This window comes from Mustela putorius, unplaced genomic scaffold (genome assembly GCF_011764305.1).
Source record: "Mustela putorius furo isolate JIRA1106 unplaced genomic scaffold, ASM1176430v1.1 tig00000145_pilon_pilon_pilon, whole genome shotgun sequence".
Taxonomy (NCBI): domain Eukaryota; kingdom Metazoa; phylum Chordata; class Mammalia; order Carnivora; family Mustelidae; genus Mustela; species Mustela putorius.
This window is the reverse complement of record NW_025421294.1, coordinates 33919685-33936366: the sequence shown is the minus strand read 5'-3', so window position 1 is coordinate 33936366 and position 16682 is coordinate 33919685. Positions and strand designations below refer to the sequence as shown.

General features: G+C 57.2%; 1 protein-coding gene across 1 annotated transcript; it reads left to right on the top strand.

Moving 5' to 3' along the window:
* The first annotated feature begins 208 nt into the window (after positions 1-208).
* FGFR4 (fibroblast growth factor receptor 4) lies at positions 209-11157 on the top strand. Its single transcript, XM_013057661.2, has 18 exons — positions 209-422; positions 3226-3369; positions 4061-4324; positions 4416-4496; positions 4620-4786; positions 5375-5498; positions 6001-6191; positions 6334-6472; positions 6799-6992; positions 7105-7250; positions 7337-7458; positions 8627-8737; positions 8819-9009; positions 9409-9531; positions 9623-9693; positions 9903-10040; positions 10263-10368; positions 10466-11157. The coding sequence occupies exons 2-18, from the start codon at positions 3279-3281 to the stop codon at positions 10610-10612; spliced, it is 2406 nt and encodes an 801-aa protein (XP_012913115.1). The 5' UTR covers positions 209-422; positions 3226-3278; the 3' UTR covers positions 10613-11157.
* The last annotated feature ends 5525 nt before the right edge of the window (positions 11158-16682 follow it).

The following is a 16682-nucleotide window of genomic DNA, read 5'->3' as shown; positions in this document are numbered from 1 at the left end:
CCAGTGGGCCACTCGGCTCGGGCTCCGTTGGGTTTCGGGACTGGTCTCCAAGTGGGCGGGATGCTGTGCTACACTCGGCGTCCTGGTTGTCTAGATAGAGCTGGCTCAGGAAGGGCCGGGCTGAAGGTGGGCGGGGCGCTGGGTTTTACCTCCCCAGCCGCTGTCAGGATAGAGCTGGTCCAGGAGGGGCGGGGCGCGAGGTGGGCGGGGCGCGAGGTGGGCGGGGCGCTGGGCCTCCCGCGGCCACGCCGCTGTCGCGGATGCATTCCTGGCTCTCTGGCCGGGGGCGGAGGAGCGCCCCGGCTGAGTCTGCAGTCCCCGCTGGGTGCGGGTGTCGGGACTGGCCGGAGCTGGGAGCGGGGCCGCGGAGGACCCAGGTGAGCCGGGACCTTGTTCCTGGAGCGGGACCGCGGAGGCTCGAGGTGAGCTGGGACCCCTTGCGGGCCCAGGGTGCGCTCCCCACCGCCAGAGGGCGAGCGGCAGCGGGGCTCAGGGAGCTGCCCCCTCCCAGCACTGGAGACCTGGGCGTCCTCTCGGAAGGGGGGGGTGGAGGAGACGGTAAATCAGTAACCCACAGCGCACACAGGGCCTTTTGTCCCGCTCTGTCCAAAGAGCACCCTGGCCATGGAGCTGGTTACTCATTGCCCACCCGAGCGGGGGCGGGCCGGCTGTCTCTGCAGCACCTCTTCAGGACCTGCCGACTCGCACCTCCCGCCTGGGTGACCGGGTAGGGGTGGAGGAAGGAGAGCGCCTGGTCCCTCTGCTGGACCGTCTGCGCGCCCTGAGTAGAGATGAGGAAGCTGAGGATCCGAGAGGTGCAGTCATTTGCTCCAGGTTCTCCCAGCGTTTGAATGCGGGAGGCTGGAAGAGAATCCAGGACTGTCTGATGCCAGAGTTAGGCCGTTCAGCCCCCGAGCAAGGCGGTGGGTCGGTCTGTCTGTAGCTGGGTGTGATCCGACAATGAACCGTCCTGAGGTTACAAGGTCAGGGCAGCCTAGGAATGGGAATAAAATCCCTAGGCTTCCTGGCCCCTCTCCCAGCTTTGGACCCAGAGGGCTGCTCTGCAGGTTGGGGGGATTCTATGGAGGAAGGCCATGGAAACTGGGGGTTGGTGCAAGGACAGTGGCATCTGGTTAAGGTGGAGAAGAGAAATGGGGGACGCCTGGGTGGCTCAGTGGGTTAAGCCACTGCCTTCAGCTCAGGTCATGATCTCAGGGTCCTGGGATCGAGTCCTACATCGGGCTTTCTGCTCGGCAGAGAGCCTGCTTCCTCCTCTCTCTCTCTCTCTCTCTCTGCCTGCCTTTCTGCCTACTTGTGGTCTTTCTCTGTCAAAGAAAGAAAGAAAGAAAGAATTTATTTATTTATTTGGCAGAGAGAGGAGGGAAGCAGGCTCCCCACTGAGCAGAGACCCCGATGTGGGGCTCGATCCCAGGACCCTGAGATCATGACCTGAGCCGAAGGCAGAGGCTTCAACCCACTGAGCCACCCAGGCGCCCCAAATAAATAAATTCTTTAAAAAAAAGAGAGAGAGAGAGAGAGAAATGGGGACACAGAGGTATGGATATGCAAGAGAGAAGACATGCCCAGTTTTGAAAGCCAATGGCTTTAGTGCTGAAGAGGCTGAAGGAGCAGACTGTGCAACCAAGGATACTGACAAGGACAAGGGCAAGGAGGGAGGCCCAGAATGCTGGATAAACTGTGGATTGGATCCTGCTGGATATGGGCAGCCATTAAGGGCTTGAGAACTGGGGGATATAGGGTGGTGACATGGCAGATACTTGTAATTTCTAAAGCCCTGCTGGAGAGTGGAGGCCGGAGTGTCAAGGGAGATATTTGCAAAGGCCCAAGCTGGAGATGACCATGGCCTGAGTTGGGTCCAAGCAAAGGAGGTGAGATGGACAGGAGAAGGATTGAGGAGGCAGATGGGACTGGAAGTGGGGGAGGGGAGGGGATGGTGAAGGCGGATGGGAAGAAATGATGCCCAAGCTGCAGGAGCAACCCAGGGAAGGAGCAGTTGGAAGGAGGAGATGATAGCTTTGGCCAGGACAAGCTGAGTGCCCCCTGCCTTGGAGCCAGAGCTGGAAGGGGGGCAGTGGCTGAAGAGAGTGCAGTGAGCTTCCTGGGCAAGGTAGATTCAGAGACATCAGTGCCTCCTGACTTACGGAGCCCCAGGTAATAGCCAGTAGTCCCCTGGGACTGCATTGGTCACCTCTTCCCTGCCCCAGCTGGGGCTGTTTTGAGAGCCCAGCCTGGGTCCTTGTCCATTTCACCTCCTTTGCTTGGACCCAACTCAGATGGAGACATCCTTGGTGGCATATGGATAGGGTGGGTGTGTACCTCATATCTGACAGGAACTGCACCAGAATGGGAGGTAATTGGCCAAGGGCAGACCCAGGGTGACTGTCACGAAGGGGTGGGGGGAGGAGGGAAGAACATGCCAACATTCTGTGTTTTCAGCCCCTACATATGGTCTCTTTTATACTCCAATCAGTCCTCCGAGGACAGCACCCCGAGAGGGACAGGGACTTGTAAGTTGGTAAGAGTCAGAATTCGAACTTGGCTTTGTTGGACACAGAGCCCGTGTTGCCTCAAAGGGAGCTGTGAGGACACAAAAAGCAGATGTATTCCCAGCATGCCATTCTGGTTCAGAATGAGGAAGAACTTTTGATCGCCATGGAATGTGCTGCTGTGTTAGGAGTGAGTGCTCTGCCACTGAAGGTATTCAAAGCTGGCCATGAAAATGTCAGCAGTGCTAGAAGTGTGGGTCAGATCAGATAACATCCAGATGCTAAAGTTTGGCCTTGTATTAGATTTCTTTTCTTTTTTTCCGGTTCTTCAGCAATAAATTCATTTATTCAGCAAAAAATAAATTATGTGTGCTGAGAGCGAGCAGAAGATATGTCTCCATTCTCTGCTTTCCTCCGAGGAAAGAATCCCCAAACTGCCCTTTCTGTGAACTTGTGCCAGGGTCTCAGCAGGACCGGAGGAGAGCAGGAAGCCTGGCCCTGCCCCCCTGCACAACCTACTGTGAAGAAGCTTTGGGCTCTGGCCACAGCAGAGTCGCTTCCAGTGTCTGCCCGATCTCTGCCACACTGCTGTGTGGGGGTGAGGGTGGGGGGACAAGTCTTCTGACCACTTCCGGTCTCAGTTTCTTCATCTGCGGAACAGGGGAATAGCACCCCCAAATATGCCTGCATAGCAGGAGTTCTTCTCCCTCCTTTGCAGGAAGGCAGTTGGTGTTAAGCCCAGCCTGGGTCCTTGTGAGCGGCAGGAAGGATATGTGGCTGCTGTTGGCCCTCTTGGGGGTCCTGGTGGAGGTGCCTGGGGCTCCCACTTTGTCCCTTGAAGCCTCTGAGGAAATGCAGCTAGGTATGGCCTTTAAGGTGGGAGAAGGGGGCAGGGGTGGGCACCTGGAGGGGGGCTATAGCTGAGCAAAGCTGGGAAGGACCTGGCCCAGTCCCTGAGGAGGTGACAGCAGGGCAGGACCCAACCATTAAGTCTCAGTGTCTGGCTCCCAGCAAGCATCCACCTATCTCTATGTCCACAAGAGAGGAATGGCCTTGCAGGGTGAGGGTCCTGAGCTGGGCCGCAGAGCTGGTGGTGAGCCCCTCGCCGTGTGTGTGTGTGTGTGTGTGTGTGTGTGTGTGTGTGTGCGTGCGCGCGCACGTGCGCGCACATGCATGTGTGTGTGTTCCGTGCACTGAGTGTGTGGTTTGGGAGTCCCAGCAGCATGTGTGGTGTATGCACTGTGGGTGTGCTGTGCCGCTGTGTGTGTGCTGGTGAGGTGTGGCACATGTAGCATGGGGGGGTGTGTGGCAATGGCATGTCCAGTCCAGCATGTGTGCTATGCACCATGTGTGTGATGTTTACCAGAGGCATGGCAGTGGCCTTATGTAGTGTTGGTAGCATGTGATGACAGGTGTCTATGTTGAGGAGCAGTGGGGTTCCAGCATGTGTCAAGGGATGCTGTGTCCCGCCTGTGCAGCATGTTCCCCATACACAGAGGGTTCCCTCAGCGGGGGCTCTGGGGGGCTCGCTGACCTCTGCCCTTGGCCCACAGAGCCCTGCTTGGTCCCTGGCCCCGAGCAGCAAGGGCAGGAGCTGACCGTGGCCCTCGGGCAGCCTGTGCGGCTGTGCTGTGGGCGGGCCGAGCGTGGTGGCCACTGGTACAAGGAGGGCAGTCGCCTACCACCTGCTGGCCGGGTACGAGGCTGGAGGGGCCGCTTGGAGATCGCCAGTTTCCTACCGGAGGATGCTGGCTGCTACCTCTGCCTGGCACGAGGCTCCATGCTTGTCCTGCACAATGTTACCTTGGCTGTGGATGGTAAGGGGGTCTAGCAGGGGCTAAAGGGTGCCTGGGGAGAGAGACTGTCCCCACCCTAGACCTCAGATGGCTCTCTTTGTCCCTGACATAGACTCCTTGACCTCCAGCAATGGCAATGAGGACCCTAAGGCTCATGGGGGCCCCTTGAATGGGCACATTTACCCGCAGCAAGGTCAGTACGAGCCCTCAGGGACTCATTTCCCTGCCTCCCAGCTGGTCACTGAGAAGAAGGGACCTGTGTGGAAACAGGTGATCATCCTGGGGGCAGTAAGTTTGCCTTCCCCCTCCCTCCCAGCACCCTACTGGACACACCCTCAACGCATGGAGAAGAAACTGCACGCAGTGCCTGCTGGGAACACTGTGAAGTTCCGCTGTCCGGCGGCAGGCAACCCCATACCCACCATCCGCTGGCTTAAAGACGGACAGGATTTCCATGGGGAGCATCGCATTGGAGGCATTCGGGTGAGTCTCCAGGTTCCAAGACCATCTGCTCCACCATTTTCACTCTCCCATTGATCTGCTCCGGCCTAGAAGTCATTCCTTCTCCAGTGAGGAAGGCAGCTGCGGGCCCTAAGGAGTGGACTGGGACAGCTTCGATTCAAGTCCCCACTCTGCCACCCTCCTGCATGTGACTTAATCTCTCAGCCTCAGCTTTCCTTATAAAGTGGGAAGGCTCACTGACTGGCAGGTAGGGCGTTTCAGCAACTAATTCTCATAAGACCCTATGGGGTCGGCTCCAGGTTGCGGTGAGCAAGCTGGGACTCTGAGAGGGCAAACAATGGCTCCAGGTGGTACAACCAAGAAGAAGCCATGCTAAAACTCAGAGGCACAAACCAAAGGTTCAGATCCCTCTTGGCTTTGGCCTGGCCTCCCCAGGGCCTGGAGAACTGGAGAAGACCACTGTGGGCAGGATCTAGCCTTTTTGCGCCCTGGACCCCTGGGTGGGCACCTGTGAATGGCCGCTCACAGACGCTTCCTTCCCCCTTCACGCCCTGGACCCCTGGGTGGGAACCGGTGAATGGCCACTCAGAGACGCTTCCCTGCCCCCAGCTGCGCCACCAGCACTGGAGCCTGGTGATGGAAAGCGTGGTGCCCTCGGACCGCGGCACATACACTTGCCTCGTGGAGAACCCAATGGGCAGCATCCGCTATAGCTATCTGCTGGATGTGCTGGGTGAGCGGACGGGCAGGCAAGGTGGTCTGGGGGTGGGAGCCCCGACACTGCCCTCGGCTAGCGCACAGTCTGGCCGCCAACATGGGCTCAAGCTGCCCTAGGTCAGAGGGAAGTTCAGGGGTGTGGGGGGTGGTCATATTCGCCTGGAAGAACGGGGGTCAGCTGAGCAGAAAAGGTGGGAAAGACATCCAGGCAGAAGGCCCAGGCTGAATAAAGGTTCTAGGTGTAAGGAAAACAATGCATTTGCGAAGAGGTGTATGCCTGGGGTGTGGCATTTAAGTGGGGAGCCATGTGTGGGGAGGGTTTTGAATACTAGACTATGAATTGGTCCTTGACCACCAAAGGCAATAGGGAGCCATGGAAGGTTGCAGCAGTGTAAGCAGGGGGCAGACAAGGTCTGAGTTGCATATCAGGAAGTTCCCTCCCTTGAGCTGAGAGCAGGTGACCAGGGTGCTTCTGTGGATGCCACTGGTCAGGGTTGACCGCCTGGCCTGGCCCCCAGAGCGGTCCCCGCACCGGCCCATCCTGCAGGCGGGGCTCCCTGCCAACACCACAGCTGTGGCAGGCAGCGACGTGGAGCTGCTGTGCAAGGTGTACAGTGACGCCCAGCCCCACATCCAGTGGCTGAAGCACATCGTCGTCAACGGCAGCAGTTTTGGCGCCGATGGCTTCCCCTACGTGCAAGTCCTGAAGGTCTGGCGCCCGCCAGCCCCTGAACCCTCCTGCTCTCCCATGGGGCGTGGGGTACGGGCTTGGCCCCCCGCTTCATTCCTGGCCACAATATGGCCCCTGGCCCTGTTTTGACCCCTGAGTATGTCCGCCTCCCCGTCCCCAGACAGCAGACATCAATAGCTCAGAGGTGGAAGTCCTATATCTTCGGAATGTGTCGGCTGAGGATGCGGGAGAATACACCTGCCTGGCGGGCAACTCCATCGGCCTCTCCTACCAGTCAGCCTGGCTCACGGTGCTGCCAGGTGAGCACTCGAGGGGGCCAGGAGGGGCTGCAGGAATCCCGCTCTGCCCCAGCAGCGGACTGTGTCCCTCGGCCTGTGGGGCTCGGGACATGGCATGAGGGTTTGTGTGTTCGATTCTGCGTGTCGCAGTGCTTCTGTGTGTGTCCCTGTGGGACTGCCATGTGATCCCCTGGGTTAGGGGTGCGCAGGACAGGGTGTAACTGCAGCTTTCGTGGTGAGTGTCTCGGTGGGTGTTGGGAGCTGAGAGGTCTGAGTTAGAGGATGTGGAGCTGGCCATCCAACCACTGACTGCTCAGTTTTCTGTCTATGTGTGTGTCTGTGGGCAGAGGAGGACCTCACATGGACAGCAGCAGCCCCTGAGGCCAGGTACACGGACATCATTCTCTACGTGTCAGGCTCTCTGGCTTTGGTTGTCCTCCTGCTGCTGGCCGGGCTGTATCGAGGGCAGGTACTCCTGAGCCGGCACCCCAGGCAGCCCGCCACGGTGCAGAAGCTGTCCCGCTTCCCTCTAGCCCGGCAGGTACCATGCTGTTCCCTACCCCCTACTGTGTCCCCCATAGCGAAACTCTCGGCCTGCCCACCCGCCTCCCCAGCTCAGCTCCATCAGGCTGACCGGGTCACCCACCTTCCAGTTCTCCCTGGAGTCGGGCTCTTCAGCGAAGTCCAGCTCCTCCTTGGTGCGGGGTGTCCGACTCTCCTCCAGTGGCCCTCCCTTGCTTGCTGGCCTTGTGAGTCTAGACCTACCTCTCGACCCACTGTGGGAGTTCCCCCGGGACAGGTATGCGGCACAGAGGGAGGATGGGCATTCAGGCTCCAGGCAGGAAGGACGTTCTGTGGCTGAGGCCTCGGCCATCTCATCTCCAGGCTGGTGCTCGGGAAGCCGCTGGGTGAGGGCTGCTTCGGGCAGGTGGTGCGTGCAGAGGCCTTCGGCATGGATCCTGCCCAGCCTGACCAAGCCAGCACGGTAGCCGTCAAGATGCTCAAGGGTGAGTGGTGGCCCCAAGGGACGTGCTGTGGCCTTGGGACCAACAGAAGAGGCTCATGGTGCTACCATTTGAGCACTGGTGGCCACAAGGGCTGCAGTATCCCACCCTTGGGCCTGGGGCCCAACTCTGCTACCAACCTTGGCAAGCCGCTTCTGAACTTATTTGCTCACATGTTACCTGGGGGTAAACAGTAGTTCCTACCTCCCGGCCTGAGGTTCCTAGAGAGTGCCTGGTATATAAAACCTTACCCACTGGGAGGATGATGACTACAAGGATTTGGGGTGACTAGGGGGTCAGACACCCCCACATCAGCCCTAGCCCCACATCAGCCGTGGCCTCAAATAACCTTGGCAGTCTCACAGGCTTCACCTCATTCCTCCCGAGTACCCCCAAACCACACCTTTAGCCTCCCCCACCCTGGGCCCTTCCCATATCCATCCTCTTGGTGTCCACCATTCTGGGAGAACAGCCCAAGCGCCAGCCCCAAAGTCCACAGGAGATACCTGGGGACCTACCATCAGGGCCTCTCACTGCTATCCCCACCTCCTCTACAAGAGCAGCCCAAACCGCTGTTCTGTTCCCCCATTCCCTCTGCACAGCTGGGGCCACCTGGTACTTTCTGGGAGGCAGGGATTGAGAAATGTGCATTGTGAGGTCTGGAAGGGAGGGTATGTCATTGGCCCAGGGCCACAGGTCAGCGCCTGCTCCTCAGCCTTCTCAAGAGAATCTGAAGCAGCTTCTTCCCAGCCTCCCCTAGCTGCACCCCACTGGCGGCTCCCTGAATTCCCAGGCCAGATGGTCTCTAGGCCCCAGTCTGACCTCAGGGCGCCAGCCTGCCTCCTGCCCCCAAGAGCTCTCACCACATTCAGGAACTAATGCCAATCCTCCAGATAGAGCTTCTTCCTGTTCAGAATTCTGTTTCCTGGTCCCACTCACAGACAGGCCCACCTTTTGTAGATCCTTGATCTTGGTGCTTCCCTGTAAATTCCGTGAGCTGTGGGTGGGGCATGATCCATTGTCCCATTGGAGACAAGACGCTCCTGAGGTTCAGAGAAGTTAGGAGACTTTTTCAAGACCACACCGCCTAGCAGGGATTCAGGTCCAGAAATCCAGGCCCTGTCCCAGCTCTGCCATGTCTGTCACCCTGGCTGTCCCCCATCCCCCGCAGACAATGCCTCCGACAAGGACTTGGCAGACCTGGTCTCCGAGATGGAGATGATGAAGCTGATCGGTCGGCACAAGAACATTATCAATCTATTGGGCGTCTGTACTCGGGAAGGTGCGTTGGAATGGGGCTAAGGGCAGGGATGGGGGGTGTGGAGCTACAGCCGCCGCAGCCTCCCTGTCCCCCCACCGACAGGGCCCCTGTATGTGATTGTGGAGTGTGCCGCCAAGGGAAACCTGCGGGAGTTCCTGCGGGCCCGGCGGCCCCCAGGCCCTGATCTCAGCCCTGACGGTCCGAGGAGCAGTGAGGGGCCGCTCTCCTTCCCCGCCCTGGTTTCCTGCGCCTACCAGGTGGCCCGAGGCATGCAGTATCTAGAGTCGAGGAAGGTATGGGCGGTGGGCAGCACTCTGGACCATTCTGACTGCTCCATCTGTTCACTTTCCTACCCCCTGACTCTGAATGTCCTCATCTTCTTCCTCTCGCCCCTTTTTCATTGCCCTGTCTAAATGTTCCCAAACCCTTCTGTACCCCCCATACTTACACATTTGACACTGCTTGTCCCCATTCCTTCCTCTCACAGGCCCTAACTCATGGGGCAAGGGAAGAGGCCATGTGAGAGGGAGAGGGTGGACCCTGAAGGCAGCTTTAGTCTCCCCCTCTGAATATTGACCTCTTCGTCTATGAAACAAGTAGATAGTGCCTCCCCTAGGGTTACTGGGAAGTACAGTGTGCCCAGCGTCCAGCCATGTGTCCTAATAAACCTAAGTCCCCTGCTCTACCCCCAGTGCATCCATCGGGACCTGGCTGCCCGGAACGTACTGGTGACAGAGGACAATGTGATGAAGATTGCTGACTTTGGGCTGGCCCGTGGCGTCCACCATATTGACTACTACAAGAAAACCAGCAATGTGAGGGAGGCAGGGCAGAGTTGGAAAGGGCGGGTGGAGGATACCAGGACCTGTGGGACTCGGTGTCAATGCCCCTACCTATCCCATCCAGGGCCGCCTGCCTGTCAAGTGGATGGCACCGGAGGCCTTGTTTGATCGAGTCTATACACACCAGACTGATGTGTAAGTCCTGGAGGTCGGGGCTCTGGAGCATCTCCCGGCACCTACTACCCTACCCCATAAAAAGGGCAAAGCAATTGCCCGAGGTCACACAACCCTAGGACCTGAGTGCTGCCAGACTCCATGGTGGATCATGCCTGCGAGGTCCCCCATACCAGCCCTAGGACTAGGGAGCAAAGTTGTGCCCTGCTGAGCCCTGGTTCTGCCTCTAGGTGGTCGTTTGGGATCCTGCTGTGGGAGATCTTCACCCTCGGGGGCTCCCCGTACCCTGGCATCCCTGTGGAGGAGCTGTTCTCACTGCTGCGGGAAGGGCATCGGATGGATCGGCCCCCAAACTGCCCCCCAGAGCTGTGAGGCCTCACCCTCCTCTCCCCCACTCTACAGTCCTTATCCTCTGCCTTGACCTTGGCCATAGGGCCCAGCCTCCTAATTCACTGTCACCATCCCCTCCTCAGCTGCAAGGGGAGGTCCTAGCCGAGTGTCTATGCCCTTCCCCTAAGTGGCCCTACCGACCCCCTCATTAAAGCCTGCCCCTAACTCAGACCTTCCACCCTCTCCACCCCCTCGGCCAGGTATGGGCTGATGCGGGAGTGCTGGCACGCAGCACCTTCCCAGAGGCCGACTTTCAAGCAGTTGGTGGAGGCACTGGACAAGGTCCTGCTGGCCGTCTCCGAGGAGGTACTGCTCCCCTCTTGTCCCCTGAGCCCTCTCTGACCACTCCCCTCAGGCCCTCATCCCAGCTGAGCACTGAGATTGACCAGCCTGTTCCCTGTAGTACCTAGACCTCCGTCTGACCTTTGGACCCTACTCCCCAGCCGGTGGGGATGCCAGCAGCACCTGCTCCTCCAGCGACTCTGTCTTCTGCCACGACCCCCTACCCCTGGGGCCCAGTGCCTTTTCCTTCCCAGGGGGGCAGACATGAGTGGGCCCCAAGGCTGTGTAGTCAGACAGGCTGGCAGTCTCCAGTCCCGGCTTAGCTGCAGCCTGCCAGTGCTTGACCTTGGCCCCAGGCCCCTGCAGGCTACTGTCCAGATCTCTAGTTCTGCTTTGGGGAGGTCCGTTCTTATTCCTGGGGTTCCTAGTTGAGGCTTCCTGCTCTGGCCTCAGATTCCCATACCAGGCTTCAACCCCAGTCTTAAGGCCCTGCCCTTGCCTTATGGCCCCTGTCTTCTAATGGCCTGAGTGTTGGGGTTCCGCCTGGCCTCCTGGGCCTTAGCACTCAGTCCTTGATCCAGGGGTTTGGCTGGACCTAGCTGTAGAACTGTCCTAAATCTCTTTGCTTCCTTGTACCAAGAGAGGTCTTGGGCCTCTGAACCCCATTTCTCCCAGTCTCCCCTGCCTCCCCTTGCTGCTTGTCCCAGCATCTTGGTGGAAAGAATGCTGGTCCCTGTGCTCCTCGCTGAGCAGCTGGAAGCCTGCCAAAAACACAGAAGCAAATGGCCTTTTATAAATTATTTTTGAAATAAACCTCTGTGTTCCTGGTGTCTTCCCTGCAGCGGATGGAGGGGAAACAGGGTGGAGGGATTCTCCAAGCTGGGAGTTTTGTCTGATACAAATGGAGGGCTCTGTGCCAGGCCTTGGGTTCACATCCACCTACAGCTACGTTAGGGCGCCCCCAGGAACCTGTGTGCTCCTCTGTGTTGGTCTGTCTTACCCGCACTATCTCATGTATGCGATGGTCTGAATGAGCATACACACGGCACTCTCCACCGGGTGAAACTCTTGTACCCTCTGCACATGCGTGTGCATGTGCCTGCCCTGAGACTGTCCCTAAGGGAGCTGGCAGCACCCCTCCCCCATCTGCTCAGCATTAACCAAGCTGACTGTTAACACAGCGTGAAAGCCTGAAACCTAGCTTCGAGGCTGCTGCCCGCTCCCACGCTCTGCTGCTCAGACTGGGGGCTAGTGGGGGCTGTGCCCGCCCCGCCCCACCCCACCCCACCCTGGCCAGTCTCCCAGGCAGCAGCTGGTTGCCGCCCGGCTAGGCTGCAGCTGTCCCTGCCTGCCTGGTCCTCCCCTGGAGAGGCCGTCATGGCCCTGTTCTCAAACACCCTCTGGGGGGAGCAGGGAGATCAGCTTCCCAGGGCTCTGAGCCTGGAACCTTCGCTGGAGCCATCTAAGCAGTTACTGCTACCCTCCAGCCCCTGAACCAGAGGGTGGAGGTACCTGACCCAGCGCCTGGGCGTCCCTCCTGCCCTGTCCTCGCGTAGGACAGGACAGACCCATTGTGAGGGCCACCTGGATTACCCCATAGCCTTCCAGGGGGTGGCAGCTGAAAATATAGATAGAGTCAGAAGGGCCTGGATCTAAGAATCTGAGGCTGGGCTGTCCTGGCAGACTTGAGCAGCGGCTCATGGCCATGCTTCTCTTCTTGCTGTGGGTGGGTTTCTTCGCACCTCCACCTGTGCACTCTCCTTCTGACTGAGCCCCCCCACCAAACCTACTCTCCCACTGGAAGTCACTGTGCCCAGCCCAGTCAATCATGGACAGGCAGGTCCCTAAGAATCCAGCAGGGGAAGAAAGGGTTGGGAGACCAGAGCAGTGGATAAAGACAGGGATGACAAATGAGAACTCCATTTTTCCACTTCCCCACTGTGAGCCCCACTGCTGAGCTACCCTCAGCCACCCACCACTACCCCTCACACAGCCTCACCAGACAACCATCTTCCCAACTTAAGGATGGTGAAATGGAATGTGACAGGCCCAAGGTCACAAGGATGGGGAACTGAGGAAGGAGCTGAATTGACCCCTCCATTCCCCCAAGTCCAGGCTCCCGGCAGGTCCTGTGCACATGGGAGACCAGAGTCAGGTCACTCAGAGTGACAGGGGCAGATGGTGCTTGGTAGGTCTCGGGGGCCAGGAGGGCTCAGCTACCCACCCTGTGCCCCCTCCCAGCCAGCATCCCTGGCAGGCGCACACTTGCCACATTCCTGACGTCCCAAGTCAGAATGAGACAGATGCTGCTAATTCCCCCTTGCGAGCTTTCCTGCTCCATCTCCCCTCCCCCAGGCCTCTCGGACGGCATGGCAGCATCTGGAGCCTGGTCCCCTCAGTCTGCCAGAGTTCTGAGCAGCCTCCTAGCCAGTGATACCGGCCTTGGGAGCTTGCAGAAAAAGCACTGGGTCACCTCTGGACTCGGCTACTTGCTGGCTATGTGTATTAGTCAGGGCTCTGGTGGGAGCAGCAGATAGATAGCGGCCCTGATCTCAAAAGTCCAAGCCAGAGAACAGGAGGTGCTGGGAGGGAAGGTCAGGTTGTCCACTGTGTGAGTGGTGGGGCTGGGGGATGGGGGAAGTACTATGACCAAAGCTACTCTCTCAGAGCCTGAAACACAGGAATGATGACATGTCTGAGAATGGTTGGAAGTGTTCAGTCAACAATGGTTGTTGTTGCTCAGGGATTAGGAGGGAATGGCCCCCGAGCCGGGTTGCCATGATCTCATTCCCTCCTCATGGCAGCCCTTCCTGGAAAGCATTTTTGTTCCTGTTGCCCAGATGAGGACACCAAGACTCAGAAGAAAGAAGTGAGTGACCCGAAGTTACCTGGGGGCAAGTGGGAAAGTGGGTGCTCTGCACCAGGACCGAGAACCTCGGTCCTGGTGCAGAGCTCATTCCCACAGCCCTGAATGCCTGGTGTTCGGAGAACCAGGAAAGCCTCTGGGTTTGCATGAAGCAGGAGACATCGGCTACTAGAATGTCCATGTACCTGGGTAGATGACATTCACGATGCCCCAGCACAGAACTCCAGCCCTATGGCCTTCACCCATGCTACCTCACATGGGCTGCTCCCCCAGGGGAACACACTTCTTGGGACACACACTACCTCACTGTCCCCTGGCCAGACCCTGTTCACCCTGCAGTTCTCACTCAAACCACATTTCTCCAAGAAGCCTCCTCTTCCTGCTGAGCCCCCCTCTTCAGAGGCTAAAGAGGAAATGCTCTCAATAGTCTCCTTCCCCAAAACTGAACAGCAGGAAGTAAGCACTGCTTTCATAGGCAAGGAGAGAGAGAGAGAGAATCTCAGGTGGCCTCCACCTTCAGTGTGAGCCCCATGACCCAGAGGTCACAGCCTGAGCTGAAACCAAGAGTTGGATGATCAGCTGACTGAGCCACGCAGGAGCCCCTGTTTTATTTATTTTTTTTAAGTAGCCTCTCACACCCAATGTAGAGCCCAACGCAGGGCTTGAACTCACAATCCTGGATCAAGATCTGAGCTGAGGGGCACCTGGGTGGCTCAGTCATTAAACATCTCCCTTTAGCTTAGGTCATGATCCCAGGGTCCTGGGATCGAGCCCCGCATCGGGCTCCCTGCTCGGCAGGAGCCTGCTGTCCCTCTCCTGGTCCCCCTGCTTGTGTTCCCTCTCTCGCTGTGTCTCTCCCTGGTAAACAAATAAATAAAATCTTAAAAAAGAAAAGAAAAAAGATCTGAGCTGAGATCAAGAGTTGGATGCTTCATTGGGTGAGCCACCCAGGCACCCCTATTTATTTTTTTTTAAAGATTTTTATTTTTTTAAGTAATCTCCACACCCAACATGGGCTCGAATTCACAACCCCGAGATCAGAGTCACATGTTCTACCAACTAAGCCAGCCAGATGCCCCTGGACACCACAGTTTTAAAGAGGCATTCACAGTTTAAACAATTTAACCCAAAATTCCAATGGCTCAAAAGATTTTCAATTAAAAACAACCCCTTGTACCCACTACCTCTGGACTCCAGGGTTTGAAACGGCCCCATTCTTCTGAGTCTTCTTGCATACTCCCCTCCCCTTCCTGCTTGTATAGCCCTTGATCTCATTTATAGATACTTTTCCTGCCCCCTGAAACCCAGGGCCTCACCTGGCAGAACTGAGGCACAGTACAGTGCCGAAGGAAAATAAAGACGCCCGTTCCCCAGTACAGACACAGTCAGGTGAGCACCCTAGGCCGGCTACTACCCACCCTTCCCACACTCCGGCTCTCTGACTGGGGGTCTCTCCTCCCACTCCTCCACCTGCTATAGGATTTAACCTAATCCCAGAGTATGTGTTCGAGGCAGCTGCAGCTCTCTGAGGGGAGAGGGTTCCCCTCTGGAGGAAATCTCCTTGTATGCTCTTGCTGTGGAAATCTGACCTTTGTCGGCATCTGGGCCCCACGGCTGGGGCCTGTCCCCAAGAAGTGGCTGAGGAGGGGGCGTGAAATTGCCAACAGCTGAACACACCCAGGCTTTTCCCACATCCTCCCCAAACCGGTGGCTGCTCACATTCCATAGCACCAGCTCCTTCCGGGCCCCCCAATGCCAGGCTCATGTTCTTGTGTGGGTGCGTGGGCCCAGCCTGACAGGTCCCTACTGATCTCACCAACTTCCCTACCTAGTATGGCTGAGGGCCCCGCGCAGCTCTCGAACCCCAGGTCACCCTTGTGCCCTTCAGGACTCAGCCCACTTATCCCCTCCTCCAGAAAGCCCACACTGACCTCACAGTGCAGCCGAGACATTCTGCCTCTATGAACAACTAGTATGACCCATTTATGTCCCTTTCTGTCCCACTCAGGACAGGGGCCTCTCTGGCTCCACCAGCCCCCCCCCCCCACGCCGGGAACTCAGGCCCAGTGCAGAGCAGGCCACCCTAAGGCTTGTCAAATAACTGAATGACTTGATAAGGGTGACACTGTGGTTCCCAACCACATAGGCCCTTTCCTTAAACAACAGAAGCCCAGAAGAGGGGGTTGGCTGGCAGGGCTGAGACAGTGTGACCCATTTCAGGAGCACAGCTCTAAAATCTTTAAAATGAAATGGGTCTTGGCTCCTGGAGGACCAAGATTTTTGTGATTATTGCTGGGGGACCTACTGCATATGCTGAGGATAGCGTCACCAGTACAGCTGAGTTTCTACCCCTGTGGGTATGGGTCCCTTCCCAGCAACCCCTGAAGACAGGTTAAAAATAAACAATGATGGAATGGAATTCCCTAGAGCTGCACTGTCCAACAGAACTTTCTGCAACGATGGAAATGTTCTAGATCTGTGCTGTCCAAGACAGTAGCCACTAGCCAAATGTGGCTCCGCTGACTGAGGAGCTGATTATTTAATTTTAGTTCATTTACTATTACTTTTTTAAAGATCTAACCATGTTGAGAGAGAGACAGAATGTGCACATGAGCAGGGGCAGGAGCAGAGGGAGAAGGCGGGAGCATAGCCAGCAGCCCCCTCCTGCATAGAGCGCAGAGCCTGATGGGGGCCCCATGCCACAGCCCAGGTGGAAACCAAGAGTTGGACGCTCAACCAACTGAGCCACCAGGGCACCCCTATTTTAGTTAACTTAAAGAGCTGTGTATTGACAGCACAGCTCTCGGGCCTTCACAAAGGGGCTGCTCTGAGGGCTGGGTGGGGAATTCTCCCCCAAGTCACACTGCTGAGAGGAAAATCTGAGGTACAAGCAGTGTGCATAGTGCATTCGCATCCATATGAAATATGTGCCTAAGGTTGTGGGGATGCATTTCCTCAGAAACGCTGGGCAAGTGGTCACGATGGCAGCTTCTGGGGAGGGAACTAGGTGGCTGGGGTGGGGGCAGGGAAGGCCCTTTGTTTCTTTTTATTTTTTGTACCTGCATTACTTGTTCACAAAAATTAAAAATAGAAATTCTTTTTTTTTTTTAAAGATTTTATTTATTTATTTGACAGAGATCACAAGTAGGCAGAGAGGCAGGCAGAGGAGGGGCGGGGAAGCAGGCTCCCTGCTGAGCAGAGAGCCCAATTCAAGGCTTGATCCATCACAGGACCCCAGGATCATGACCTGATCATGACCTGAGCGGAAGGCAGAGGCTTTAACCCACTGAGCTACCCAGTCGTCCCTAGAAATCCTTTCCTTTTTTATTTTTTTTTTAAGATTTTATTTATTTATTTGACAAAGAGATCACAAGTAGGCAAAGAGGCAGGCAGAGAGGGGGGTGGAAGCAGGCTCTCTGCTGAGCAGAGAGCCCATTGCAGGGCTCCATCTCAGCATCCCAGGATCATGACC